This window comes from Callospermophilus lateralis, chromosome 2 (genome assembly GCF_048772815.1).
Source record: "Callospermophilus lateralis isolate mCalLat2 chromosome 2, mCalLat2.hap1, whole genome shotgun sequence".
Taxonomy (NCBI): Eukaryota; Metazoa; Chordata; class Mammalia; order Rodentia; family Sciuridae; genus Callospermophilus; species Callospermophilus lateralis.
The window spans coordinates 197562438-197589818 of NC_135306.1; the positions used below are offsets into that span (position 1 = coordinate 197562438).

Here is a 27381-nt window from a genome sequence, read left to right on the forward strand (position 1 = left end):
TTGAGACCCCTTCCTTCCATGGTGGGGGTGGGCAGTGGGGCTGGAGATGATGCTTGAAAGGTTGGGGGTCCGGGGAGACACGGGGAGACCTCAAGGGAGAGGCAGAGTATGTCCAGGTTAAAGGCTCTGGAGGCCGAGCCCCGGGAGGGGCGGACTAGTGGGCAGGGTGTGGGGTTCCGCGGGTGGTTCGCCGCCCCCAGCCCGGGTCCCAGGCTGCGCCAGCCACAGCCATGCAGCGCCGCCTGCTGGGCGCACCGGGTACCCGGCGCGCACGCCCCGCTTCCCACCCGGAATCCGGTGGGATCTCACGTTTCTTGCTCAATCTTCACCACACTGTTGGGAAAGCCAAGATCCCGGCCGGAGAGTGCAGTGAGAAGGGCCTCTGGGAACCGGCAGGATCCCCTGGTGGGCGCTAACTCTGATCTTGTATTTTGCTAAGGCAATGTTGGAAGTCAGCTCTGAGCAGCCAGGGATGTGCAGTGTGACCTGGTCAAGTCTCCACACCTCTCTGAACATTTTCTCAATTGAAAACAGTTGGACCAGTCTGTTTCATTAACTTCTCAAGAAAACTTAAGACAGAGGGAATATGGTTTATCCGGGATGCTATCTCCCAGGTCCTTTTCAGGGGTAGAAATGGGGGAGAGGAGGATGGATAGGGCTGTCAAGGTCACTCTCAGCCCAGAGAGGTCTGCTGATAACTGGGAAGAAGCTTGGGGTCTCCATTTCACCCCTGATTGCCAGGGAAGGCCTGAGGTTAGGACTCTGCAGGCAGACTGCCTGAGTTCCATGATGAGCTCCACCACCCACCACTGTGTGTCCTTGGTTTCTGCCTTAACCTCTCTGGGCTTGTTCCTCAATCTACAAAACAGGATGACAATATCGACCTCTTGTGCTATTGTTGGGATGAAAGGAGACACTGTATAGAACGGACAGATCCTCAACCACAGTTAGTTGCCCCTCCATTCTGGGACTTTAATTGGTAAGGTTTATGTTCCAGGAACACAAGTAGGTGCAGGGTAAATGAGCTACGTCTTCCGGAATGGTCTCTTATCCTCAAAGATGATGTCTTCCCTCAATGTGGATAATTCTAAAGTCTCACTTTAATGTTAAAAGTAACATAGCTGAGTATGGTGGCACATGCCTGAGACACCAAGGATCTGGAGGCTGAGGCAGGAAGGAGGATCACAGTTTGAGGCAAGCCTCAGCAATTTAGCAAGACCCCATCTCAAAATAAGACAGAAAAAAAGGACTGGGGATATAGCTCGCTCGGTGATACAGTACCCTGGGTTCAATCCCCAGAACCGGAAAAAAAAAAAATGTAAATATAGCATAACATAAAGCTTAAAATTTGCATGAAGTTTTAAGATAAAATAGGAGACTGCAAAGAGGTGTTGCTTTCAGCAGGCCCCAGAGATGCCTCGGTGGGAAAGTTTGAGTCATCCCCTAGTTTTCTTTCTGAAGCATCCTTCTCTGATCCACTGTGTGGAAAAAGGCCAGCTTGCTGGATGCACCCCAAACCCTGGGAAGTGGGGGCAAGATTCAGACTTCCTCCCGGCACTCAAGGCAGGGAGACCACAGGGAGGTGAGCCAGACAGCCCAAGGACAGCCTGGCACCCCAGGTATACTACCTAATGCCCCGCTGAGCCCCGGGGAGGAGGGACAGGGGACAGACAACCCTCCCGCCACTGCCCCAAGGCACAGGTACACGGCAGCCAGTCTCTCGCTCCCTTTTTATTTCCTCTCGGATCTATGAGAGCAGCAGCACCACAGAGGGAACCTGCCCTCCAGTCCTGCAAGGGGCTTGTCCCCGCACCCCGTACAGGACACAGCCAGTACCTTGAGCCCCTTTTCCTCTGGGGGAAGGTATGTCACAAGCACACACAGGTCCTCACACTCCTGGCAGCTGGGGCCGCAGGGGTAGCCTGCTCACTGACCCCACAGTCCTCCAGAGGCAGGACCCTCGAGGCACCTGGGACAAAGGCCTGGAGAAAGGGCAGCCTCACACCTTGGTCTCCTCTGTCCAAGGAAGAAGGCCCAATTCCTCCAGCACAGAGGCTTCTTCAGTCCCTGGAGGGTTGCTTTGGGAAATATTGTCTTAAGGTTATCCCCACCCCTTTTTGCAAGTCCCTATAAAAATAGACCTTCTCTTGGTATTTTTTAAATGCACGGCTCCGGGCTCCATGCACATGTGACAGGTAGGGAGCCGTCCGGGTGTTCCCTTTGGTCTCTCAAGCCTTGGTTGCTCGTCATCCATGTTCCTCGGCCTCAGACGTCTATGCTGCCCCCTTGGAGATGCTGAGCGTCTTCTGTGGGCCTGGCTCATTGGTGACATACTCCCTCTGGAGCCGGGCACGGTAGTAGAAGAGGTAGCAAGGTAGCAGGAATCCCAGAAGTGAGAATAACAAGAGACCCAGGTTCACCTTTAGGGAAAGGAAAGAGAAAGTCAAGTATGTGCTGGTTAAACCTCACCATCCTCAGAGACCCACCCTAGCCACCAACGCAGGGGAGAAGGTAGCCATTTTTGCTCCAAGACCTAGGGAAGAATGAGAAATAGCACTCAGTGCAGTTGATCGCTGCTCCACCAGTATCTCATTTAATGCTCAGCAGCCTGGCCAAGTGGCTGAGATGAAAACCTTGGAGTCTAGTAAGTGGCAGGGCCTGGCTAGGGGCCACACAATGGGGCACTCTCTCGGTGGACAGGCTGCCTTTGCAATGGGACATGGGCTGGCAGATATTGGCCAATGGGATGCCATGTGGGGTGATGAGCAGTGGCTCTCAGGCCTGGGCAAAGGAACGGAGATGGACAGACTGCGGGACAGATGACTTGCAAGGCCCAAGAGAGTGAATGAGTTCACATTCCACTCCACAAGGCACAGCGTGACTCGGGGCCAGCCACCTCCACTCTAAGTGCCTCTTTCTCGGCCACTGTGGCAAAGATTAAGTGCCCGAAGGTACACAGCGTGCTTGGCACACAGCAAATTCTCCAGGAGCGGGAGCAGTTCTTTCATCACAGATCTTGGGGGAAGAGGATCTATGATGTGGGAGGCCCCACAGGACAGAAATTGGTTTCAGGGAGGCAGATGTCAGTTCAATGCAAGGGAAAGCCTATCGAATAACATCCATGCTGCAGGGAGACCCCTGGTAGGACCTTGGGGACCGGGGCTCCTAAACACGGGCTCGAGGATCAGGGCTGGCCCACCGTGCAACTCACCTGGGAGCTTACTGAAAACAGCCAGGTTGAGAGAGGCCAGTTCAGGAGGCCGGGGACCTGCGTTCTTAACACTCCACAAGGAGTTCTGATGGGCACCAGCTTGGGAATCCCCAGGTTAGGCCTCTGAGGTGCCTCTGAGGTCCTCTCCCTCTTCCCTGTGCCCTGAGTCCACCCTGGCTCTCACCCAGAAGGGATCTCCTCGCAGGGGTCCCACCACGACCATGAAGAGCGGCTGCTGGAGGAGGGCGAACACGGCGCTGATGAGAGACTGCAGGCCTGTCAGCGTCCCAAAGTGGTTGGATGGGAACCTGTCCACAGAGAGGTGGCCAGGAGTCAGGGGCAACCCCACCCCCCTCCATTGTGCCCCCTCCCCAGACTTCGCTCTATGGGCAAGCAGAGCAGAACTTAGCTAGAGATGGTGGCCAGGAAGGACCTCACCAGGAAGAGGATGACTGGCCTGGCATGTCCTCTTTGGTCCCTGCCCTCATGCCTGGGCCCTGAGCCCTGCGGGTCTGACAGCTCCTATCTGTGTGCTCATCATAAGGAGCTCAACCTCTCTGTTCCCCAGTTCCTCGAATAACAGGGACAGCGTGAAACCCACTTGGCTGCTCACTTTATTCTTTCCACAAACGGCACTGATCTAGGTGCTGGGGATAAAGCTATGTACCAAGCGAGCAAAGACGCCTGCCTCACAGGGTGACATTGTCACTGATGGAGCAGGTGGCCATCCGACCGTGAACAAGTGCACCGTCTAGGTGCTGAGCAAAGAGGTCAGGCAGAGAAGAGGCTGGGGAGGTCAGGGGGGCTTCAACTGTAGAGAGGGTGGCCTGGGAAGGCCTCAGCAGATGGGGTCTACTAGGTAAGAAGAGGAGGAGGTGGAACTGTGAGCCTGGCAGACATCTGGAGGAAGAGTGTTCTAGCAAGAGGGAACAGCAAGCGCAAAGACCCCGAGGGCGTAACATGCTGGGGCTTCTGAGGCACAAGAGTGAGGGAGTGAGGAGAGGGGGCCAGATCTTGTAGGGATTTTTAGGTCATAATAAACCTTTGGCTTTTACTCTCGGGTGAGGCTAGTGACATGAAGAGATTTATATCCTACCAGGGGACTCTAGCCACTGGTGTAAAAATAGACTGAGGAGGCCAGGCACAGTGGGGCACACCTCTAGTCCCAGTGACCTGGAAGGCTGAGGCAGGAGGATCACAAGTTGGAGGCCAGCCTCAGCAACTTAATGAGTCCCTGCCTCGAAATAAAAAGTAAAATATGGTTCAGTGACAGAGCATCCCTGGGTTCAATTCCTAGTACCACACACACACACACACACACACACACAAAGGATTGAAGGACAAGCCTCAAGAGACTATTTGGAGGCCACTGCAGTGATCCAAGCTGGAGCCAATAGTGGCTTGGCCTGAGGTCTCAGCAATGGCGGTGAGAAGGAGTCAAAGGGGTGGTGGAATGTGGGCAGGAGGCCAATGGATCGAATGTGGAGCAGGAAGAAGACTCAAGGGTGACTGTAAGCCCTTGGCTTGAACAAACACAGAGACAAGTTCAAGACACGGACGGGCTGCTCGGTGCCAAGATGCTGCCGCGGGGCTCACACTAGGGAGCAATGGCCGAGCCTCCTGGCCTGGACCGGCCGTGGACGAGGCCCCCGGTAACAGTTAAGGTTCTGTCATCGCTACTGTAATGTCCTTTATTATTCTATCGCCCCCGCAGGGGAGGCGCTCAGCAGTGCCTGCCAGTGGAAACTAGGAGAGAAAAGGACATGGGGCTGTTCCTGGTGGAGAAGGAAAGTCATAAGGAAGGGGGATGTTCTACAGGGCAGCCGGGGGGAGGGAGGCCACTGTGGAGGCCATTTCTGACAGCAGACCCAGGGACCAGTGCCTCTGTCATCAAACCACGTATTCCAGCTTCCCCCAAGGAAGATTTCCAACAATGGGAGTCTCCCTGCGGGGGGTAAGGCTGACGTGGAGGAGGTGGGCTCCCCATGATCAGAGGGGCTCAGAGGAGTGGACCAGATGGCCCCCCAAGCCCCCCAACACTGAGAGGTCAGCATGCAGGAGAGGTACTGAGGGGACCGAGGAGCCCTTCTGGCTCTACCCTGGTTTTCTCTGTGATGGGGACAAAGCTGGGAAAGGCGTTCAGCCTAAATGACTCACACGGCAGCGTACAGGCCCCCACAGGCCGAGTGGTAGAATCCTCGAACTATGGTGTGCAGGACAAAAGTCAAAAACTGAAACCAAAAGGGAGACAGCGTCAAGGCAGGGTGCAGAGGGACACGGGGCCTCACCAAGTCATCTAGACATTCCCACCCCACCTGCTACCCATCTCCTAAGAACACCTGGAAACCCGGGAAACAGACCCTGAGCAGGGGCCAGAGCCATGCCTCCCGAAGGCAGGCCCTGGTGGATCCTCCCTTTGGAGGATGTGGGAGGCAGAGGGAGGGGACAGAGGGAAGTGGCACCTGGAGGTGTAAGTTGCTGATAAGGCAGGTGATACCAAAACCCACAAGGAGGAGGTTGGTCAGGGTGAAGGCGTTGATGGCATTAGTGAGCTTCTGGATCTTGCGGTAGCGTGGTTTGGTGGACTTGGTGGTGACCCCATCCCTGAGGAGAAAAAGCCATCACTGGACCCCACCTGGACCTCCCTGGTTCTCAACCAGGCCCTGCCCCCTGCCCCTGATTGTTGGGGCAGCAGAAAAGGCAGGAAAACTTTTCTCTTGAAGTGTGGTTCCCCCAGCTAACCACACAAGCATCAGATGCGGGGGGGATGTCTTCCTAGAATGCGGGCCTGACCCCAGGTCTCAGAGCCTCAGGAGTGAAGCCCAGGAGTCTGCAGGACAAATGCCCGGAGCATTTCTGATGCCCACTGCAGTTTTAGAATCAAGACGGAGAAGAATGGTAGAGAAAAGGGAGTTTCACAATGGCTCTCCCGCCGGTCTAGACAGCCGCCGGTCTAGACAGCTGGGCCTCTGACTGACCAGAAAGCTCCTCTGTCTGGCATGATCAAGAGCTCTGTGGCCAGCCCAGGAGAGAGGTCAGTAGGCTGGGGTGAGGGCATGCTGCCCATCTATTCTGGACAAATAGGCCAGTGAATGGACCCTGGCCATCAGGAGCACAGGGTCAGGGAGGAAGGTTGGGGCACTGCTGGTAGAGAGAGAAGCCCCTGGATTGTTCCTTAGATGGCTTCTCTCCTGGTGTCTCTCTCCCATCCTCTCAGGACAAATGGGGACTATTTGTATTGACACAAAAACCAAAAGCAGTCAGAAGACCGGATCCAGACACAAGGGGGTTCAAGACCCAATGGTCCCTCGTGGGGAGGCCCTGACCCTCCTGCCCACAGCCATGCGGCTGAGCTTGGAAGCGGCTCTGCAGCCCCAGGCAGTCCTCAGATGACTGTGGCCCTGGCCCAAGGCTCGACCACAGCCTCATGAGAGGCCCTGGGTCAGAATCAGCTGTCATCCCCAAATTCCCAATTCCCAGAAACTGTCGGAGATGGTAAGTGTTTGTTGTTTAAAGATGGGGGAGTTAGTTACACAGCAATAAATCTCATACACCAATTCCATCTCCTCCTAGCTTTAACTCAGTAAGCCCCATGATCCCAGATGTGGGACAATAAATATACCACTTATAGAAACTTTTGAAATAGATATTGTGTTTTTAGAGTTCTGTTCTTTTGAAAAAATAGGTAAATGACTACAGTATTTGAGGTCATTATGTAATATATGTGTGTGTGTGTGTGTGTATGAGGTTATGTATATCTATAAAGGATATATAAGCTCTAGATTATTACTTCTACTCTATTTTAATGCACCTGTATCAATTTCATTGAGACATTCACGAATCAAAAACTCGGGACTTCGTGGGTTAAGAACACTTTGGAGTGCGGCCTTTATGACATAGTTTCTGGAGCTTGCCGTCGGGTCTTGAGTAAGTTACTTAACCATGTGACCCTGTGTTTCAGCTTCCTCATCTGCAAACAAGGACAATAATATACCCACCTCAGAGAGCTGCTGCAGGACTAAACAGATCACACAAGGTGCCTCACACAGAGTCAGTCCTCACTGTTAAGCTATTCTTATGACCAAGCAAGCCACGCCCCCTCTAGCCTCCGTTTCCTCATCTGTAAAAGTGGAGAAGTACTCCTACCCTCCCAGGACTCGGAGGAGAATGAAATGAGACGCTGTATGTGCAAGAATGGAGAAAATGAAAAGCACTGTCTGACCACTTGCTGTCTCCATCCTTGGGCAGGTCACCTGGCATCTCCGAGAGCAGTGCCCTCATTTGAGGCGTCCACGCAATCCTTGATCCGCCAGTCCATGAGGTAGCCAATGAGGGGGCAGGTGAGAAGGCACAGCAGCTGCATGGCCCCAAAGATGGAGGAGTAGAACCCAACTGGACAGGACAGGAAGGGAAGTGGGGTCAGGATGCTAGTGGCCCCGTGGGTACTGCCACCCACTTCCAGCAGACAAACAGCCTCCCTCTGACCCAGGTTCTTGGATCCCCAGGGTTACCAGGGTAGGCCCAGGCCCAGAGAAATCCCAGCGCCTGGGGAACAGGCGACGGCAGGGTGGGCCTGGGCCTGGGCCCTGCTTTCATCTCCCTACCTGTCTCTTCCACGTTTTGTCTCAGCTCATCCGTCACTGTGGGTAAGGGAGAGACACAGTGAGCCAGCTCAGCCAGGGTGACCCTCCTATGCCCCAACCCCGGGCCTCAGCAGTGCCTCACCATGCTCCTGGTCACCGGTCATGATGTACTCCAGCATCTTGTTCATGATGGCCATGTAGAATATAACTCGGAGCTGGGTCATGCCCATGGTGACGAGGCTCCACAGGAAAATGGGGGAGCAGAGGCTCTTGCGGAAGGGGACAGACTGTGGAGAGACAGCAGGGGGTGCCCCTAGGCCCCCAGAACTTCAGTTTCTCTCTGTTTGTCCCAGATCATGCAGGCCTAATGGGGGATGGGACACTAACTATGTGATTCTGGAGAAGGACCGCTCAGTAACTATCTCTACAGCGGTGTTTTGTGTGGTAATAATAACTGAAGCACTTACTATGAGCTGTTCCATTGAACCAATCTTACAATAATCTCCTCTACAGGGTCTCACAATGTCATCCAGGCTGAATTTAGTCTTGAACTCCTAAATTCAAGGAATCCTCCTGTCTCAGCCTCTGGTGTAGCTGGGATTACAACTGCCTGCCACCATGCCCAGCTCTTTACCACATTTTACAGATGAGGAAACTGTAGTTCAGACAGATCCTGCCTGAGCTCACAGGACCGGAAACAGCAGGTTGGCCTGACTCAGGCTCCTGCCCTTGACCACTTGTCCCATGGGGATGGGCAGTGGGAATAACCACTCTCCTGAACATACCAATTTTGTACTTTACAAAGACGTCCCATGTCCATGATGTTATCCAACCCTTACAACTAACTTGCCTATTTAGGTGGGTGCTTTTGTTTTTGGTGTGGTGCTGGGGATTGAACCCAGGACCTTGTGCATGCGAGGCAAGCACTCTACCAACTGAGCTATATCCCCAAGTCAATGCCTTGAGAAGTGACCCAAGCAGGTGGATGCAGATCCTCCTGCGGACAGCAGGGGGCGCTGGACAGCCAGGAGTAGGAGGGCTGCATCTTTTGAAAGCTCCACTGTCCTGCCACAACAGGCTCAGAGATTGCAGGGGACCCTGAGTGAACCAATTGCTGGACAGACCAAGAGACTCTGCTCCTCCCTTCCTCACCCGGGGTACCAAGCAGGGTATCCCCGAATCTGAAATTGCCAGAATTGTTTGAAGTTTGGCTTCCCCATCTGTGAATGGGAAGTGTGCTCCTCCTGCATCTCAGGGTAGCGTGAGAACAGAAGTGGAAAGAGACTGATGTTCACTGGTGTAAGAATGCACCCTCCCAGTCCCCCGTGCTGGCACCTCGACCAGACACTTACTCTCAGGAAGGCCTTCTGAGGTGTCACGGGCGTCCTGGAATGAGAGAAATGCGTCAGCCCCCTCATCCAGGCTGGGAGCCTTCTGGCTCAGCCGCTGACCCACGTTGGTCACATGGGTGTAGAAGCGGTCACCCGTGAGCTTGTGGTCCAGGTTCAATCCAGCGAGATTGTTCTTCTTCCTGCAGGCAACCAGGCCAGAGCATAAGAAAACCAGCCACACAGAGGCCACCCTCAGCTCCAGGGTGCCATCCCAGCCTGTCCCAAGAGTGTCGAGTATCCCTAGCGTTGACAGACCCAATAATGAGCTCCCTAATGGAGGGCTCATCTCTGTTGCTCAGAGCCTGGCCCAGAGACCAGCATAGGCACAGATCAACAAACAAACGGCAAATGAATCATTTTCACTTGTTCCTACAGAAGAGGCAGCATGGAGAATTCAAACTCTGAGGTCGCCTGACCTCAACTTACCCCCTTTTCAATGGGATGACCTTCAGAAAATCACTTTGTTCTTTGCATCTTGTTATTTTTGTTGTTGTTGGGGTTTTTTGCAGGGTGGGAGGATACTGGAGATTGACCTCGGGGGCACTCAACCACTGAGCCACATCCCTAGCCCTATTTTGTATTTTATTTAAAGACAGAGTCTCACTGAGTTGCTTAGTGCCTCACTTTTGCTGAGGCTGGCTTTGAATGCTCGATCCTCCCAAGCCCCTGGGATTACAGGCATGTGCCACTGTGCCCGGCTTGCATTGTGTTATTAATGAAGTATCTAACAGAGACACACAGGTATTAGAGAATGATATGGGAGCTAAGTACAGTGCCAGCATAGAGTAGGTACTCCATAAATGTCAGCTACATGACTGCCACCCTATGTGGCTGGTTGTGGGGCACCACCCTCTGCCACTGCTGAGTCGAAATGAAGCTGGGAAGAGCTGGAATACCAGCTGCCCCACAGCAGGTGGTCTGCTTGATTCCTCTACATCTTCCCTTTTGGGTCCAAAAAGTATCTGGTGCTATTGCTGGTATACCAGATTTCTGATCTCCAAACACAGAAAGGATGATAACAATAATATTCCCTATGGGTTTTGTTGTTGTTGTTTTGAGTGTCTGTGTGTGTTGTGTTTTGATTTTGGTTTGGTTTGGTTCTGGGTTTGAATCCAGGGGAACTTTACCACTGAGCTACATCCCTACTTCTCTTTCTTTCTTGAGACAGGTTCTCACTAAGTTGCTGAGGCTGGCCTTGAACTTGCAGTCTTCCTGTCTCAGCCTTCCAAGTCACTGGGATTATAGACATACACCACTGGGCTCAACAGTCACCATATTTTGACCACCCATTATGGGCCAGCTCTATTATTTCAAAACACCTGTGAATGGGTAGAATTTCTCACTGTACAGATGAGAAAGCAGAGCTCAGAGAAATGAAGGCATTTGCAAAGCGGGGCTCCAAATGTAGGTCTCTCTCCAAAGCTGATTGTGTCATACCTCAGGGCCCTGGCCTCCCCTTCAGTGGTGCAAGGGGGAGTCCCCTTCCCACTCCAAACCCCCACCCCCTCCAGCCACTCACTTGTAAGCACCTTCCTCAGGAGCAGGAAAGGCTTCCATGGGCCAGTTGAGGGCACAATTCAGAAAGATAAGGCAGGCCAGGACAGACCAGGTGAACATGATGACCACAAAGGGCACCCCAGCATCGTAGATCAGCTGTGGGAGGAGCAGGACAGCCCATGGAGGAGGCTGCTTGGCCCCAGGCCCCACAGAGGTCAAACCCAGCTCTTAGGTGCCTTAAAGATCTCCTCTTCCCCATTTCTCGTGCCCAATTTGCAATTGAAAAAAATTAAGAGTCAGATCCCCAAACCTACCAACCTTTTTCCTCATTCACCCAAGCCCCTCTCAAGAAGTGTGGAGTAGTCTCCACAAAGTGCTGAAGTTGTTGGCTACTCACTCCGAATGTCTTGGAAATCTCAATTATGGTCTTAAAAAGGCACATATTTTGTCTGTGGTTCCACAAAATGTTTATTTTCACACACACACAAAAAAAAGTCATTTCATATTCTGTACAAAGGAAAATTAAAGCTCTGGGTTTACCAGACCCAACGGTGTTTATTCTGTCCCTTTCTGGCACGTTCCCTGGGGGAAAGGCAAACCCAATCTGAAAAACCTTATCTCACCTTTAACAGGTGCTTCCAGTTGCACCAAAAGGATGGGGATCAAAAGTCCTCTGCCCTCATAAGGCCTCCTAACCCCAGGACAACTCGGTTCTGCACTGACTGGGTTCAATGAGACATCCCCTCTAGTGGGTGCAGTCCCTGTGCACCAAGATGCTGTGGTTCCTCGTGTCCTCCCTGACACCCTCCACCTGGGATGACTGCCAGGCTCCTGCTCAGAGCTCCAGTTGCCTCCTGGGAGAAACCTCTGCCTCTCCTTGGCTTTGGGCCTTAAGGTGCTTTCCTTCCTGGGGACAGGACTGAGCTTAAAAGGGCCACACCCCCAAAAGTGTGGGAGTAACAGCTGGCCCATTCACACACTCTCCAGCTCCTATGAGAGGGTGAGCAGAAGTGCCTGTTAAATCAAAAATTAACTACCTGAGGAAGTGAGGGGAAAGGGAAAAAAAACAAGGGGGAGAAATGAATTACAATAGATGGGGTAGAGAGAGAAGATGGGAGGGGAGGGGGGATAGTAGAGGATAGGAAAGGCAGCAGAACACATCAGACACTAGTATGGCAACATGTAAAACAGTGGATGTGTAACCGGTGTGATTCTGCAATCTGTATACAGGGTAAAAATGGGAGTTCATAACCCACTGGAATCAAATGTATGAAATATGATATGTCAAGAACTATGTAATGTTTTGAACAACCAATAATAAAAATTTTTTAAAAAATTAACTACCGAACGTAGAGTTTAAGGAACATATCCCAGCCCAGGCAAAAACAGCACTTTGAGAGCTGCCCTAGGTTCAGGCCTTAGGATTGCAAAAATAAAAAAATAAAAGAAGCCTTTGAGGGGCTGGGGATGTGGCTCAAGTGGTAGCGTGCTCGCCTGGCATGCGGCCCGGGTTCGATCCTCATCACCACATACAAACAAAGATGTTGTGTCTGCCGATAACTAAAAAATAAATAAATATTAAAATTCTCTCTCCCTCTCCCTCTCTGTCTCTCTCATTCTCTCTTAAAAAAAAAAAAAAAAAAAAAAAAAGAAGCCTTTGACAGAGTCTAATAGAGGAAGAAACTGAGACCTCCAGCCTGCCCCAAGCTCAGGCGTCACCAGGCTGACCTGTCCATGATCTACCTGGCATAGACTCACTTTGTGACCTTGGACCAACTCACTCAGCCTCTCCAATAGGGAGGTATGACTCAAAAGACTGAGCGAAGCCAGAGAGTCGAGCCCTTGACTTGTGAGTCTGTGCAATGGTTTTCTAATATCAGTCAGGAAGTCATGTGACTGCAGATTAGACAAAGAAAAGATCAGAGGCTGAGGAAGTTTGCTTGGTCCAGGAGAGAAAAAGAAAGGTCTGCTGGGACATTGGTGAAGGAAAGAGGAGAGTGGAGATGTCTGACCTTTGGGGCAGCAGTAAGCCCAGGATGCTTCAGTGCTTTTCTGCACAATGGTGGGAAATGACCTATGCTGGGCAGGAACAGGGCCATTGGACACAATAGCCACCACTCACCCAGCCACACCCAGTTCTAGCATCAACGTAAAAAGACAGGTGACTTTACTGGTCCCTCAAGAACTTCCATACCTTGATTCCTCCAAAAGTGATGGCAGAAGAGACATAGGAGCCAATCATGAGGGCCATGAAAGTGGAGCGCAGGTTCCCAAACATGTTGGGCAGCTGGGGGAGAAGAATGGTACCGTGAATAGCCTGACATCACCTGGGGCTCCCCTTGCCCAGAGCCCCCCAAGAAATCTTGGAGGCTCCATGGGGGTATTTCTTAAACATAGGCTCCAGCAACAATGTCACCAAGAGATACAACGGAAAAGCCCTTGGTTGGGGATGTAACTCAGTGGTAGAGCGCTTGCCTAGTGTGCCCAGAGTGCTCGGTTTGATCCCCAGTACTGTGGGGAGGGGAGGTTCCAAGGCAAAATCAATATAGGAAACTGTACTCTGACCCCCTCTGGCACACCTACAATGCACACTAGCACCTAAAGATTCCCAGAAGCACCTCCTAGAGAGACTTTTTAAATTCCATTTAATCTGGAGTTGCCCAAGTTGGTTGTTTATGAAACCCCTTGATTGTGTTACACCTCTAAATACCCGCATTGAACCGGTGTTAAGAAACACTGATCAGGTTCAATTCATTTCACAGATGAGAAAACTGAAGCCAAGAGGGAAAGAAGTGCCTTCGGGTTCACAAAGCATATTAAAGACTTTCTCCCCTGCTCTGCATCCAGCCTGAAGCCTGTGCTCATGGCTGACTCTATAATTAAGATGGTGCCCTTAAACTTCTTGATGGCACCCAAAACCCCCAGCCTACTGAACTAGGAGGAATCACTGAAAGGGCCATGGAGGTGAGACAGAGACTGGGAGGGGGCAGGAACAAGCCTGATGATCACAGGACAGGTGGCTCTGGCCGGCAAAGCAGATGCAGAACTCCAACCAGTGAAGGATTGACTGTATGTTTCCTGGCCTGACCCAGGCCTTCAGGGGAAGAGAGGGCAAAGTTCTTTGCTTACAGCTCCCTTTGGCCCTATCACCCTCCCCAAGTCACCACATCCCACAGATGAGTAGGACTTCACATGCCATGCAGAGCCTAACCCCCTCCTCCACAGAGGGGGAAATGGCGCATGGCTCTGTAAATGGACTTCAAATGGCTCTGAGAAGGAAAATATTTAAACACAGAGAATTGGGCTGTCCTCCCCACCCCACTCCCAGTGACTCCATAAAGGGAGTGGAGCAAAGTTATCCCCCACTTGGGCAGAGGTTTCCCTGGGCACCCTCTTTCTCTGCCAGGCACACTGCCAACGACATCAGGGAAGGAGGCTAGGGCCAGGACCCCGGCTCCTCAAGGGCCGTGTCGGCTCAGCACCAGGAGGAGGACAAGGCCAGCCCTGCTAACCGCAGGCTGACCCGCACTGGCAGGCTGGGAGCGGATAGGAAGCAGCCGGCGCCAACAGCAACCCGCTGCAGCCCTGGGCGCTGGGCTGGAGCTGACCCGCGGGCAGGGGGCAACACCGGTGGGAGGCGGGGTGAGGGCGGGGCCGGCGCCGGCCACTGCCATTGGCTGGAGATTACCGGCCGGAGAAGAAGCGAGGAGCCGCCGGCGGGCCGCGGGCGGAGCCCCTTTGGCTGGCCTGGGCAGGGTGCGGGGAGGTCAAGCCGCAGGCCCGCCCCCGGGAGAAGGGAGAGGGATAGGGGGACAAAAGCCAAGTTGCACAGCGGGAAGGGGCTGTGGGTAGGAAGAGATCCGTTTCCTTGAGAGTTGTGAAATGTCCCCAGCTGGAATTATAGGCGGCTGCTGGGGTGAGGAGAAATTCTGCCCGAAACTCCCAGCTGGGCCGCATCAGAGATAAACAACCCTAAACCAAAGGCGAAGGCGGCCCAGGCCACCTACCTCCACGTGTCCCGACACACTCGGAAGCCTTTAACCCTTCCTTATATTACTCACCTCTACAAACATGCACACTTTGATAAACACACATAACAACTGACACACATAAGTAATAGGTGAAGTTGTGAAAAAGTCAGTTTTATAGATCAAGCACGAACAGATGTTGGCAATTTCATATTCAACCTCATAGATATATTTACCCACTCCCACTCCTGCCCTTCCACATGGACAGCAACACACACACACACACACACACACACACACACACGGCAAAGGTACACACACCATCTCCAGCTGCTCCTCTCCCCTCCCTATCACATTATCCAGTTTAATTTTCCTCCTAGCACTTGTGACTACTGACATAATTTATGAGTTTGCTTGTTTATTGGGTTTTCTGTTCCTCCTAGCTCTGAAATGGAAACTCCTAGAAGGTGAGGACATGGTTGATCCTGTTTGTGCTGCAGACCCAGACCCTGTTTGTGCCTAGAATAGAGCTCATCTGACATTCACGGGCTAGGTGAACACACACTGACCACACCCACCCATAGCTGCCACCTGCATAGTTTCACCACATGCACCTGATGGACACCCTCTGAGCCCCTCCCCCACCAGTGCCCCACCCATTGCTAACCCCACTCTGCACCCGGGTGGCCTGTTATACTCACAGTGAGTGACGTGAACGTGAGGCAGATGCCACCAAACCCATTCAGAGACAGCGCCAGGAATATCAGTGGAGACAGGACTGGGAATAGGGAGAGGGGCAGGTGAGGGCATTTGGGGAGCTGTGGGAGGCCAGGACATCCCCCTTCATTCCACCCATTCTCTTCTTGTGGAAGCACAAGAGGTCGGACAGCTCACCTTCCGTGTCCCGAGAGGCCAAGGCCATGAGGGTGCAGGATGCAGCGAAGCAAGCACTGTGGGGACACAGGGAAGGGCAGGACTGACCTGTGAGCCTCCCCTGCCCCACCCCACCCAGAGCTGCAGTATCTTCCTAGTCCTCTAGCGCCCACAGCCCAGCCACCTTACCTGCCAACCAGCCGGAGGGGCCGGGGGCCAAAGCGGTCCATGAGGATCCCCAGTGGCAGGGTGGTGGCACTGAGCAGGAAAGAGCCAATGGTAAAGCCAAGATTGAGCATCTCTTCCTGCTGGTCACAGCTGGGCCACTGGTGTTGCTTGTCCTGGGTAGTGTTGGTGGTGATGTTCTCAGCTGAGAAGGGGGCAGGGAGCATTCAGCACAGAAAAGCGGAAGCTGCTGAGATGAGAGCAGCCTGAACCAGAGTCCTGCCTTCAAATCCCAGGCCTGATCAAACCAACCTAGGTGTTCCCGGGGGTGGCCTGGAGTCATGTTTACTCTGTTGGGGGCTGGGGGCTCCATAAATGGCCACCACTAGTATCTGATCCCAGGACAGCCAATATATACTCAACCTAGGGCCTCCACTAGCTCAAATGAGATAATGGACGTCCAAGTATTTACCACATATAACCTCACTCAATGTGCAAGCTTCTGGGGCTGCGGGCCTCCAAGGGAAGTGCTCCCCAGTCAAGGGGCAAAGCTGTTGAGAGGCACTCTAATGCACGTGATAAGAAGTCACTTAAAACTTAGATAAATGACATTCTGATAAAGCCAGTATTGGCTGAGCACTTTATGTTCCATGTCCTGTTCTCAACTGTTCCTATATCAACTCTCAACAACCCTTCCGTCGGTTAAACAAGTCTTCCCATCCTCCAGACGATGAAACTGAGGCACTGCCCTCGGTGACTCTAAAAGTTCACCTGGAGAACCTGTCCTCAACTTGGGGTTGTGACAAGACCATGAGAAAGGCCAATGTGGGGGATAGAGAATGATTATCACTGTACTCAGTTTTCACTGAGTCAATGAGGGGGCTGCCCCACCACCTCCAATTTGTTACTAGGCAGCACTGCCAAGGGCAAATTCAGGAGGCACCCTGGAGGCAGACTGCTGGGGGTCTCCATTAACAGCCTTACTAGCTGCACAAGCAACTCTGTGACAACTTTGGACAAGCAGCTGCCCCTGAGCCTCAGGCCCCTGCTATAAACAGGAGCAGGGAATCCCTAAACCACAGGCTCCTCAGGATGTCTCAGGGAATAGAGAACCCTGCACAGTGTCTGCCTCCAGGAAGGCACTCCCGAAATGGCTGAGGAAGGGGGAGAAGAACACAGCCTCCAGGTGCTGGGATCCCACAGTAAGACAGGCAGCTGTTAGTTTTCAAGGGGCCTATGTTAGATGGTAGGGAAAAAACGGATGTTGATTTAAAGAGTCTCAGGTGTTGGAAGAGAACCAAGAGGATTGTGATGGTACCTGCATGCTGGGGAGGGGACAGAAATGACCCCTGACTTCAGGTATCCCAAGGGCCTTGAGGCAGCAAAGGGTAATTGGATTTGTGTGTAAACATAAGAACCAACATAAAGAACTGTCAGACTGAGCACTGGCCACCCACGGAAGGAACTGTCTTGGGCGATGGGGACTTCCCCCACTGTCTCCAGCTGTCAGGAGGCTGGGGAGAGTACCAAGGCACCTGGAGGAAGCGGTTAGGGGAAGGTTAGACCACACAGCTTTTGGGTTCGTGCTAGCCCTGTAATTTGGTGGTCTTTATGATCACTGTTCATTTCCCCACCCACTTACTGGACATTGACCATATGTCAACACTGTGTCGGGACAGGGCAAAAAGCAAGAAGAAATGGAAAGATAATTTAGACCACGGTCTGCAATGAGTTGACCAGCATTGAACCCCACCCAAGTTTTGTTTGGCTGGCAGTATTGACCCTTATAATGTTATAAATTGTAATGGGGTGCCAGTTTAAAATCAGGATTAGTAGCCTGGATGGTGGCACTTGCCTATAATCCCAGCAACTCAGGAGACTGAGGCAGGAGGATAGCAAATTCAAGGCCACCCTGGGGAACTTAATAAGACCCTGTCTCAGAATAAAAAAGAAAAGAGAAAGGGCTAGGCACACCTATAATCCCAGCAACTGGGGAGGCTGATGTAGGAAGATCACAAGTTTGAGGCTAGCCTCAGCAATTTAGTGAGACTGTCTCAAAATTTTAAAAGGACTAGGTATTGTACTTCAGTGGTAAAGTGTTCCTTGGGTTCAATCCTCAGTACACACACACACACACACACACACACACACACTCAGGAGTTAGCACATAAATATCCAGATTTCTGACTTTTAAAAAAGTTGGAGGCACTGGGGTTGTGGCTCAGTGGTAGAGCGCTTGCCTAGCACGTGTGAGGCACTGGGTTCGATCCTCAGCACCATATAAAAATAAACAAAATAAAGGTCCATTTACAACTAAAAAATATTAAAAAAAAAAAAAAGTTGGAAGATCAGCCAGGTATGATGGTATGTACTCAGGAGGCTGAGATAGGAGAACTGCTTGAGCCCAAAAGTTTGAGGCCATCCCCATCTCAAAACAAACAAACAAAAAATAGTCAGGAGACCTGGCCATTCCCAGAGCTGGATGGAGGTCTCCCCTTTTTGCCAGGGTTGGCCTTCCCAAAGTCACACAAGTCCTCATCTCTCTCAGTTTCCAGACATATGCTATCATACACCTGCCCTGTTGTACTCAGTTATCACCATCTGCCTGACCTTACCTAGCACTGGAAATTGCAATCCTGGAACTGGAGGTTGACCCTGCCCCTAAGTTCTTCACAATCAAATGACAATTTCCCTCATAAGCAATCCCACTGACTTTCAATGAACATCCCTTTATACCTCAGTTTTCCATATAGAATCTCATTTAAGCCTTTCAATAGCCCTCAAAAATGAATATAATGGTCCCCATTAGAGATGAAGAGGCTCTTAAGAGCAAAGCCACTTGGTCACCCAGCTTCTTTTTAAAAATATTTCTCTTAGTTGTAGATGGACACAATGCCTTTATTTACTTATTTTTATGCAGTGCAGAGGATCCAACTCAGTGCCTCAAATGTGCCAGGCAAGCACTCTATCACTGAGCTACAACCCCAGGCCAGTCACCCAGTTCCTAACAGGAGAGTTCAAATTCAAGAGAATCTCCAAAGCCAACACTTTTCCATCGCACCATAGGTCCTTGATGTCTTGCACTGGCCAGCCTGTTACTTTTCCCAAGTACCAGATAGTGCTGACGAGGACATGTGCTTCTCCAGTGATAGAGAATCCACCACAGTGGACTGCTAACGACTCAAGGTCAATTAATACATCATTTTCCTCTGGTTTATCATCAGTCTCTTGTGAGTTTGACTGATATGAACAGTAGTTCCTGAGGCCTGATCACTGAGTGGTTGGTCAAAGTAAGGCTTCTCCACCAAGATGCAAAGAACTCTTCGACCTGTATCTACGGCAGTTACAACAGAAGTCTTTGCATCCAACTTCCTGACTTTCATAGAGAGGTAAAGTGAGGCATGGGATGGAACAGGGAGAATGTATTCAGTAAGTCAGTGATAAGAGTTGGGCTCAGAAGTCAGGGAAACAGGGTTTCCCAGTGTGTGATGTGCAGTGCAGGTGGCACCCAAATGGGTTTGTGTGGTACATGGAATGGTTTCAGAGGTTTCACAGTTATTGGTTATTTAAATGTATAATGGAAACAGGCATATGTATGTATGTGTGAATATATTAAAAACATACATATGGTCAGGTGCAGTGGTACACACCTGTAATCCCAGTGTCTCAGGAGGCTAAGGCAAGAGAATCAAAAACTCGAGGACAGTCTGAGCTACTTAGTGAGACCCAGTCTCAAAATGCAAATTTAAAAGGGTAGGGGGTGAGGCTCAGTGGTAAAATGCCCCTGGGTTCAATCCCTAGTAAAACACACACATACACACGTGAACACAATGTATATATATAAAGACACATAATATATATTATTTCATATAATATATACTAATTAATTATATATGACTATACCATTATGTAATGGTATGTTATATTATTATATAATATACTGCTATATAGTATCTTATAATATATGATATAATGGTATATTTTATATTATACATTATATTTTATATATAACATATATGTTATTAGATGAATATGCATAATATGTATAACAACATCAAACTCGAGATTTCAAGCATATTTGCACTTGAAATACTAGTACCTGTGGCACCCAGATATGGTAAAATCTTGAAGGTGGACTGAAAATGATCAGGTCTGAGAAACACTGGAAGATGGGATTATGGCTAAGCTTTCACCTGTTGAATTCTGGTTTTACTAGCTATGCTGCTGGCACTTTCTCATTATCTCCCATTTGTGAAACAGGGACAATGGTCTCAAGTACCCGAGAGGCTGGCTCAGAAGACTGCCACATAGGCACAAACACACTCACAAAATGATCTCATCTTCTTTGTTCCACTTGTCATGTTCCCTTCCTAACCTCCTGATGCTTCACTTTTGGCAATCGGCACAGTAACATTCACCAAAACATCTTAGGACAGAGCTCTAGCTGGTCTTGTCTATGGCTAGTCTCCCCCAGGAGAAACATAAGATCAGGGATATCTATGCTATTCCTATGAGGCCCAGCAGAAAGGTTCTGGGGTCAAAACTGAAGTTGAATCCTAATAAAATAGCTAGGTGAGCTGTGTGCCTTGATGCATGCCTGTAATCCCAGTGGCTCCGGAGGCAGAGACAGGAGGATCGTAATTTCAAAGCCAGCCTTAGCAACAGTGAGGCACTAAGCAACTCAGTGAGACCCTGTATCTAAATAAAATACAAAATAGGGCTGGGGATGTGGCTCAGTGGTTGAGTGTCCCTGAGTTCAATCCCTAGTACTACCCTCCCCCCCAAAAAATATAGCTAGGTGATCTTATGCAAGTTACCTGAACTTCAGGTTTCTCTTTTATAAAATGAGGTTATAATACTTGTATCACACCTTTATGGTGAAGACTAAAAATCTAACTCACAAACAGTAAAGACTTAATGAATTTTAGTGATAGCTGTTTTTGTTTGTTTTGTTTTGTTTTTAAACTAGGGACTGAACCCAGGGGTGCTTTACCACTAAGCTACATTCTCAATCCTTTTTACTTTTTAAGACAGGGTCTTGCTAAGTTACTGAGACTGACCTTGAACTTGCAATCCTCCTGCCTCAGGCTTCCAAGTACTTGCTGATTGTTTTATCATTTTGGCACTTATGCTGGATATATAAGCATGCGTGATAAACGGAGCTGCCACTACCTATATTCTGGGTAACAGAGCCCGCACTAGCTGTGACGTCCCTTTAGGTGAATACCCATCAAGAAAGAAAGAAGACAGAGGGTACAGCCAGAGAACTCCAAAACCTACACAAATGAAAACATCAATAATGAGCTCCTTTACATATGTTTTAAACAACATCCTTTAATTCTCACATCATTGTTCTGTGGTGGGAAGGTGACAACTGTACCCTCATTAACAGACTTGGAAAGAAATGAGATCCAGGAAGAATAAATGACTTGCCTAAGGCACACAGCAAATGAGGAATGAAGGTGGGTCTAGAACATATTCTTCCTTACCGGAAGCCTAAATTTTGGCTGCTTGCTATCAATCATTTTCATTGAAGCCCCACCAGGTGGGGATTATTGGTCCTCTTTAACGCATGGAGGAACTGGCTCAAATCAGGCAACCAGCACAAAGTTGAGTTGGAAGAGATCTTTCCTGCCTCTATGGGGACAGTTTCCTGGTCTGATACTAGATTCCTGGGACACTGTAGAAGGAGGCAGAGACCCACAGTGTATGAAGCTTTAAGCAGCAGAAAGTTGACACTTTTGATCTGCAACATGACTGAGACAGAACAAGGAACAGCATCTCTGATCAGCCTGACAGCCAAGGGAGTTTAGGCCAGAGTCCCTGGAATGGGAGAGAAGTGGGGGAAATAGGCATGTTGTACTCTGCTTTCCAAGAATGGTCAAAAAGTTTCTGAGAAAAAGAAGGATTCACTTTGGTCACCTCTAGTGATCCCAAACAGCCAAACTTAGATACACACCCACTTTTGAGCAACTCAAAATACCAGGTGGATACCTCCTGCCATATGCAAAAATTAACTCAAAATGGATCAAAAATCTAAGTGTAAAAGCTGAAACTATAAAACCAAGAAAACACAGAGGTAAATCTTTGTGACCTTAGATTAAGCAATGCTTTCATATTCATGACACAGAATAGAAAAAGAAAAAAGTAGATAATTGGACTTTGTCAAATTCAAATTTATCATGCACTAAAAGATACCTTCAATAAGATAAAAAGAATCCATAGTGGAAAAAAACTTTTGCAAATCATATATCTGAAAAAGGACTTGTATCTAGAATATATAAAGAGCTCTTACAAGGGCTCGTGATGGAACTCAGGGGTAACACATATGATATGCATGTGCAAGGCCCTGAATTCCATGACCAGCATGTGCAGGGCCCTGGGTTCCATCCCCAACACTAAAAATAAATAATTATTAATTAGCAATAATAAAAAGATAATTCAATTTAAAAATGAGCAAAGGCTTTTAATAGACATTTCTCCAAAGATATACCAATAGCCAATAAGCACATGAAAAGATGCTCAACATCATTAGCCATTAGGAAAATGCAAATCAAAACCAAAAAATTATACTACTTTATAGCTATTAGAATATCTATAATAAGGGGCTGGGGTTGTGACTTAGCGGTAGAGCACTCGCCTAGCACATGCAAGGCCCTAGGTTCGATCCTCAGCACCACATAAAAATAAATAAATGAAATAAAGGTATTGTGTCCAACTACAACTAAAAAAATAAATGTTTTTTAAAAAGAATATCTATAATAAAAAAATGAACAATCACAAATATTGTCGAGTGTGTGAAGAAACTGGAACCCTCATACACTGCTAGTGGGAATGTAAAATGGTGTAGCCACTTAAGAAAATAGTCTGAAGGCTCTTCAAAATGTTAAAGTTAGCCGTGCGAGCGTATGCCTATAATCCCAGCAGCTCAGGAGGCTGAGGCAGAAGGATCCGGGGTTCAAAGCCAGCCTGAGCAACTTAGTGAAATCCTAAGCAACTTGGTGAGACCCTGTCTCTAAATAAAAAATAAAAAGGCTGGGAGATGGCTCAGTGGTAAGGCCCCTGGGTTCAATCCTGGGAAAGAAAGAAGAGAAAGGGAGGAAGAAAGGGAGGAAAGAATGGACGGATTAAGGAAGGAAAGAACAGAAAATAAAGAGTAGAGGAGCGGCTGCATAGTGCTTGGGGTAGAAGGAAGAGTGGGGAGAGTGGGTGCTACTAAATGGGTAGAGGGTTACATTTGGGAGGAAAGAAAATGTCCTAAAGTTGATGGAGATGATGACTGTACAACTCTGATTTGTAAGATATGTAAATTTTGTCTTGCTAAAGTTGTTTTACATATTTTTTTAAAGACACAGGTGGATGGATGGACCCTTAAAAGGGAAGCAAGAGGTTTTGAGGTAGTAGAAATAGCTTTTCTTTCTTTCTTTTAAAGATGAAACCCAGAGCCTTGAGCACCTGGCAAGCACAAGCACTCTGAGCTACATCCCCAGCCCCAGAAATGTTTTAAATATTGGCTGTGGCGATGGTTACTGGGGTGTACAAATTTGTCAAGCCTCATCAAAATGTGTGATATACATTAATCTTCAGCGAAGCTGATTTAGAAAACGCCACCAGCTCCAGGTGGGAAAGGCAGGAATAGTGGTGGGCATCGGAGCCACTGGGTAGCCAAGGGCAGGTCTTCACCAGTCTCCAGGGAAAACTCAAGAGGGGACTTGGGTGTCATGAGTCCCCTAGTGACCCACGATTTGATCCTCTTGACCACCCCGAAATGCCTATCACTTCCTCTTAGGCCTCCTCCTCAACAACCCACCTGCCTTCCTAGGCCAGCTCAGCTCTACAGCCTCCAGCCCACAGAACTGAGGCCAGGAGGCATAGGCATGTGCCTGCTCCTTACAGATAACCCTGGCAGAGATGAGACAGCCCCCAGGGTGGGGCAGCTGCTGCTCAGAGCAGAGATCAAGACCTCCTGACCTCCACCCCCGGGAGCTGGTTTTCTTCCACAGCCACAGCACGCTCGGTGAGACATGTTGAGCTGAGGAGACAGGAGAAGCCAGAAACATTTACCAAGCATGGATGAGTCTCTCAACAATGAGACAGATACTATTATAGGGAAAGATATTATTGTTCCCATTCTGCAGACCAAGTAACCCAAGCTCAAGGTCTAAGGAACTCACTGATGTCACTCAGCTGGTATACATGGTGGAAGCTGAGAATCAAATCCAAATTGGCCTTCCTTCCAAGTTTACTCTAGAACAGGGAGATTGAGGAAGGGGTAAGGAGGGAGGAAAAGAATCAAACCCCACTTCCACCTGGCTCCTTAGCTGAGCTTGTCAGCTAAGCACTTTCCTCCCAGAGAAGTGAGAAACCCATCAAGTCCCTGACATCAGAAGGGAAACTCCTTTCCCCCTGGACAGCTGCAGACAGCCCAGGGCTGCAGCTACTGATCCTGGAGCATTTACAATTCTCACTTCAGCATTCAGGGCCATTCCTACAAGGTCAAGATGATTGGAGGAAAACAAAGACCCTCCACAATGCCCACTGTAGAGGAAACAGGACTATGGACTTCATGCAAATGGAAGATTTGAAAACCTGGGGACTCCAAGGTCCTGCAAAGAGAAGAATGCAGGCCCTTCACATTCATATTTCACTCTGTGTGGCTTTCCCCTGACCCCCCTGTCCCCATTCCTGGGGATGCTCTACTACTAAACTGATTCCTCAGGCCTTTTTTGTGACAGGCCCTCGATAAATTGCAGACGCAGGCCTTGAACTTGTGATGCTCCTGCCTCAGCCTCCCAGTTGGCTGGAATTACAAGCATTTGCCACCTAGAGGATTCCTTTCTCTTTTTTAGCTTTACAACAGCAGACCTCAAGAAATCTCTTGGGAGCACGGCTCAGTGGCACATGTCTGTAACTCCCAGCTACAGGAAAGGCTAGTATTGCAAGTTGTAAGCCAGCCTAGCAATTTAGTGAGATCCTGTCTCAAAATATTATTTTTTTTTAAAAGGGCTGGAAGTGTAGTTCAGTGGTAGGCCCCCATCCCCTATCCTGGGTTCAATCCCCACTACCACACACACATATTAAAAAAAAAAAAAATGTGAAAAGACTGGGGGTGTAGCTTATTGGTATTGAGCTCCAGGCCAGCACCCTGGCTCAACACACACAAAGAAATCCCTCACCTTTTAGGTGAGACATTTCAGAGAGACTACATCCTCTTCTAGACTGGAGGCTGTCAGAAGCTTAGGACTCTGCCTAAGAATCCCAGGATCTGGACACCCAGCCAGACACCCAGCATTCAGTTGGTTGATATATTCCAAGTGGAGCATGTAGAATGTCACCCATTTCCTGATGAAGTTTTAAGAGGTCAAGAAGTGAGGATATCCAACCCCCAGCCTAAGGCTCCCCTTTTGAGCAGTCCTGTTCTCTCTCTATCTTACCTAAAGTCTTTTTCAGCTTCCACCTCCTCCCTCTGCGGTCCCTGCCCCAGACGACCCCAGCATACCTGGGCATAAGCTGGAATAGAAGCCCTCGTTCTTGAGTATGATCAGCAAGGAGGCCCAGCCCAGGAGCACCGCAGAGAAGAAGAGGTTCTCCAGCACAGCGGTGCAGGCCATCCACCAGCGCCTGCGGTACGCCTGTTGCAACGTGGGGGCCATTCTGGCCGAGAGATTGCAGAGAAAGAGAACGCTGAGCGAAGGACCTCCCAACGGCCCCTGGGAAGGGTACTGCATCATGGTAGCTCTTGAGATCCCTTGTGCCACCCCGCGATGGAACCTTCATGGAAGGCCCATAGAACCCAGAACTTCCTAGCCAGTTCTACCAAGCTGGCTCGGCGCGCTCTGGCAGTGCCAGGAACGCACGCGGCGTTGGGTTCCCGCCGGGCCACTATCAAAAACAAGGAAGGTCCTGTCTGCGCACAGAAGCTTCTTGGCGTGCTGCCGGGCTCTCCCACCCAGGCCATGGCGCGCAGAGCCAGCTCTTGGAGGCCAAATCAGAACTTCCCCAAGTCTCCAAAATTCATTAAGGTACAAAGCGCGCCCTGAAGCCTCCCCTAGCCCATGTCTGACCTCTTTGGCCTCTTGCCCCAGGAAAGACCCCCCCAGAAGCAGGCAGGAGGAGGAAAGGGAAGTCTGAGGCTAACCAAAGACCCCTCTTTCCTGTTGCCCCTTTAAGTCCACTCCTCTCCTCTGACGCCAGGCGAGAGTAAGTCCTCGGCTTGCTGCACCAGGCGATCCGTGTCCCTACAGTCTCATGGGCCAATCCAACAGCTGCCACGTGGAGGGAGACCCAGGGCTGGCAATGTGGCGTCCCCACGCGCCCCTCACTCACTCCCAAGGCGACCCGATTTAAGTCGCGCGCCTAGGAGCCCGCCAGCTCCCCCCAGCCAGGGAAGGGGGCTCAGGCTTAGGCAGGAAGTCCGGTGGTGGCTGACTTTATAAGGGCAGTGGCAACGGACGGATTGGCGGGCGGGCGACTGTGTTTACCAGAGGTGGGAGAAAGGAATCGGAACTCGCCCCGGCCGGGCCGCTACAGCCATCGCCGCAGGAGACCCGGGGCCGGCAGCGCGGGGGCGGGAGCGACCAGACGAATGGGGTAAAACCGAGGAAGGCGGAGAGGTGAGGAACTGGGAAGGGCAAAATAGAAAGCCCAAGATCAAGGGGTGGGAAGCACGAGTCACTTCTCCCGGGAGGCGGGAGAGCCTCAGTACCTTTATCTGTGAAACAGGGGGTTTCGATTCAGGGGCTCCTGGAGGTCTCTCCTGACAAGTGTCGAGCCAAACAGAGGAAGTGCAGCCAGGGGGGCCGAGAGGAGCACCAGAGTCCACTGGGCCAGGGTAAAGAGGAGGGAGGGGCGCGCTTGGAGAGGGGATAATGGGCCGCAGGGCTCAAGAGCTCAGGTAACGGGCTTTTCTTGAGAAGTCTGGGAGTCTATCGGAACCGGCCCGGGTGGCTCTCAGCGGACTTGCAGCTGAAGACACTGATTCTCTCACGCGGCTCACCTCGGGTCGCGGGCAAACGCGCCTTCTGCAGCTGCGAACGCCCCCTGGAGCTCAGACCCTTGGCGGCACGTCCACACTCCGGGTGTCCTGGGACCGGCGGGCCCAGCCCTGATCTGCGCGCACGCTGAGGTCTTCTCTGCGCTTTGGACCCCGGGGCCTTGAAATTGCAGCCCGACAGCCCAGTGGTCTCGACTCCTCCGCCCTCTTGGGAGAAGTCACGGAGCTTGGAGCCTGCCGGGCGCCACGGATCCACGAAGCGGGGTAGGAACGAAGTGATCTATCGAATTGATAGTTGTGTTTACACGCGTCCGGAGCTGCGCCCCGAGGTAGGGGCGGGAGCTCCCTTCCTTTCCCCTCCCCCTAGGTCGAGTTTCACATGCACGTGACTCGCCTGTCGGTCCCCAGATAAGCTCCCCGCACACACCCCAGCTCCTGAATTTACACCCTCGACCCCCACCTCCTCCCTTGTCCGCCCGGACTAACATCTGGCACGCCTTCTGCATCTTTGGTCAAAACAAAGAATGACGACTCTGCTGGAGCCGACCAACTGGGATACTAAGCAGGCTTGGGTGGGGTTTTGAACTGTGCAGTTGGAAGTAGAGTTTTCCAAGAGGCAGAATGACACAGGTTTCTTTGGATTTCCTTCTGTCCAGGTCGGAATCTCGACTTTGAAACTGACTAGCCTGGGGTATCTTGG

General features: G+C 50.5%; 1 protein-coding gene across 3 annotated transcripts; it reads right to left on the reverse strand.

Annotated features, from left to right (window-relative positions):
• Nucleotides 1–1718: 1718 nt before the first annotated feature.
• Nucleotides 1719–27002, reverse strand: Slc43a1 (solute carrier family 43 member 1). Of its 3 annotated transcripts, XM_076847254.2 has the most exons (15): nucleotides 26685–27002; nucleotides 25188–25342; nucleotides 15713–15893; nucleotides 15545–15600; nucleotides 15352–15428; nucleotides 12877–12969; nucleotides 10705–10838; nucleotides 9147–9325; nucleotides 7937–8107; nucleotides 7816–7851; nucleotides 7465–7603; nucleotides 5674–5815; nucleotides 5369–5442; nucleotides 3396–3519; nucleotides 1719–2420 (listed from the first exon to the last, which is right to left on the reverse strand). In XM_076847254.2, the coding sequence occupies exons 2-15, from the start codon at nucleotides 25339–25341 to the stop codon at nucleotides 2274–2276; spliced, it is 1707 nt and encodes a 568-aa protein (XP_076703369.1). In that variant the 5' UTR covers nucleotide 25342; nucleotides 26685–27002; the 3' UTR covers nucleotides 1719–2273. The 3 variants fall into 3 exon arrangements, with proteins under 3 accessions (XP_076703369.1, XP_076703370.1, XP_076703368.1); XM_076847255.2 differs by lacking the exon at nucleotides 26685–27002 and having other exon boundaries at nucleotides 5709–5815; nucleotides 25188–25419; XM_076847253.2 differs by lacking the exon at nucleotides 26685–27002 and having other exon boundaries at nucleotides 25188–25419.
• Between the last annotated feature and the right edge of the window lie 379 nt (nucleotides 27003–27381).

Excerpts from the sequence above, each read along its gene's own strand:
- Slc43a1 (XM_076847253.2), bottom strand. The coding sequence starts at position 25,419 with ATGATGCAGTACCCTTCCCAGGGGCCGTTGGGAGGTCCTTCGCTCAGC. Across the intron at positions 15,894-25,187 it reads CTATTCCAGCTTATGCCCAG|CTGAGAACATCACCACCAAC; the intron begins GTATGCTGGGGT and ends CCCCCTTCTCAG. Across the intron at positions 15,601-15,712 it reads CCCCTCCGGCTGGTTGGCAG|TGCTTGCTTCGCTGCATCCT; the intron begins GTAAGGTGGCTG and ends GTGTCCCCACAG.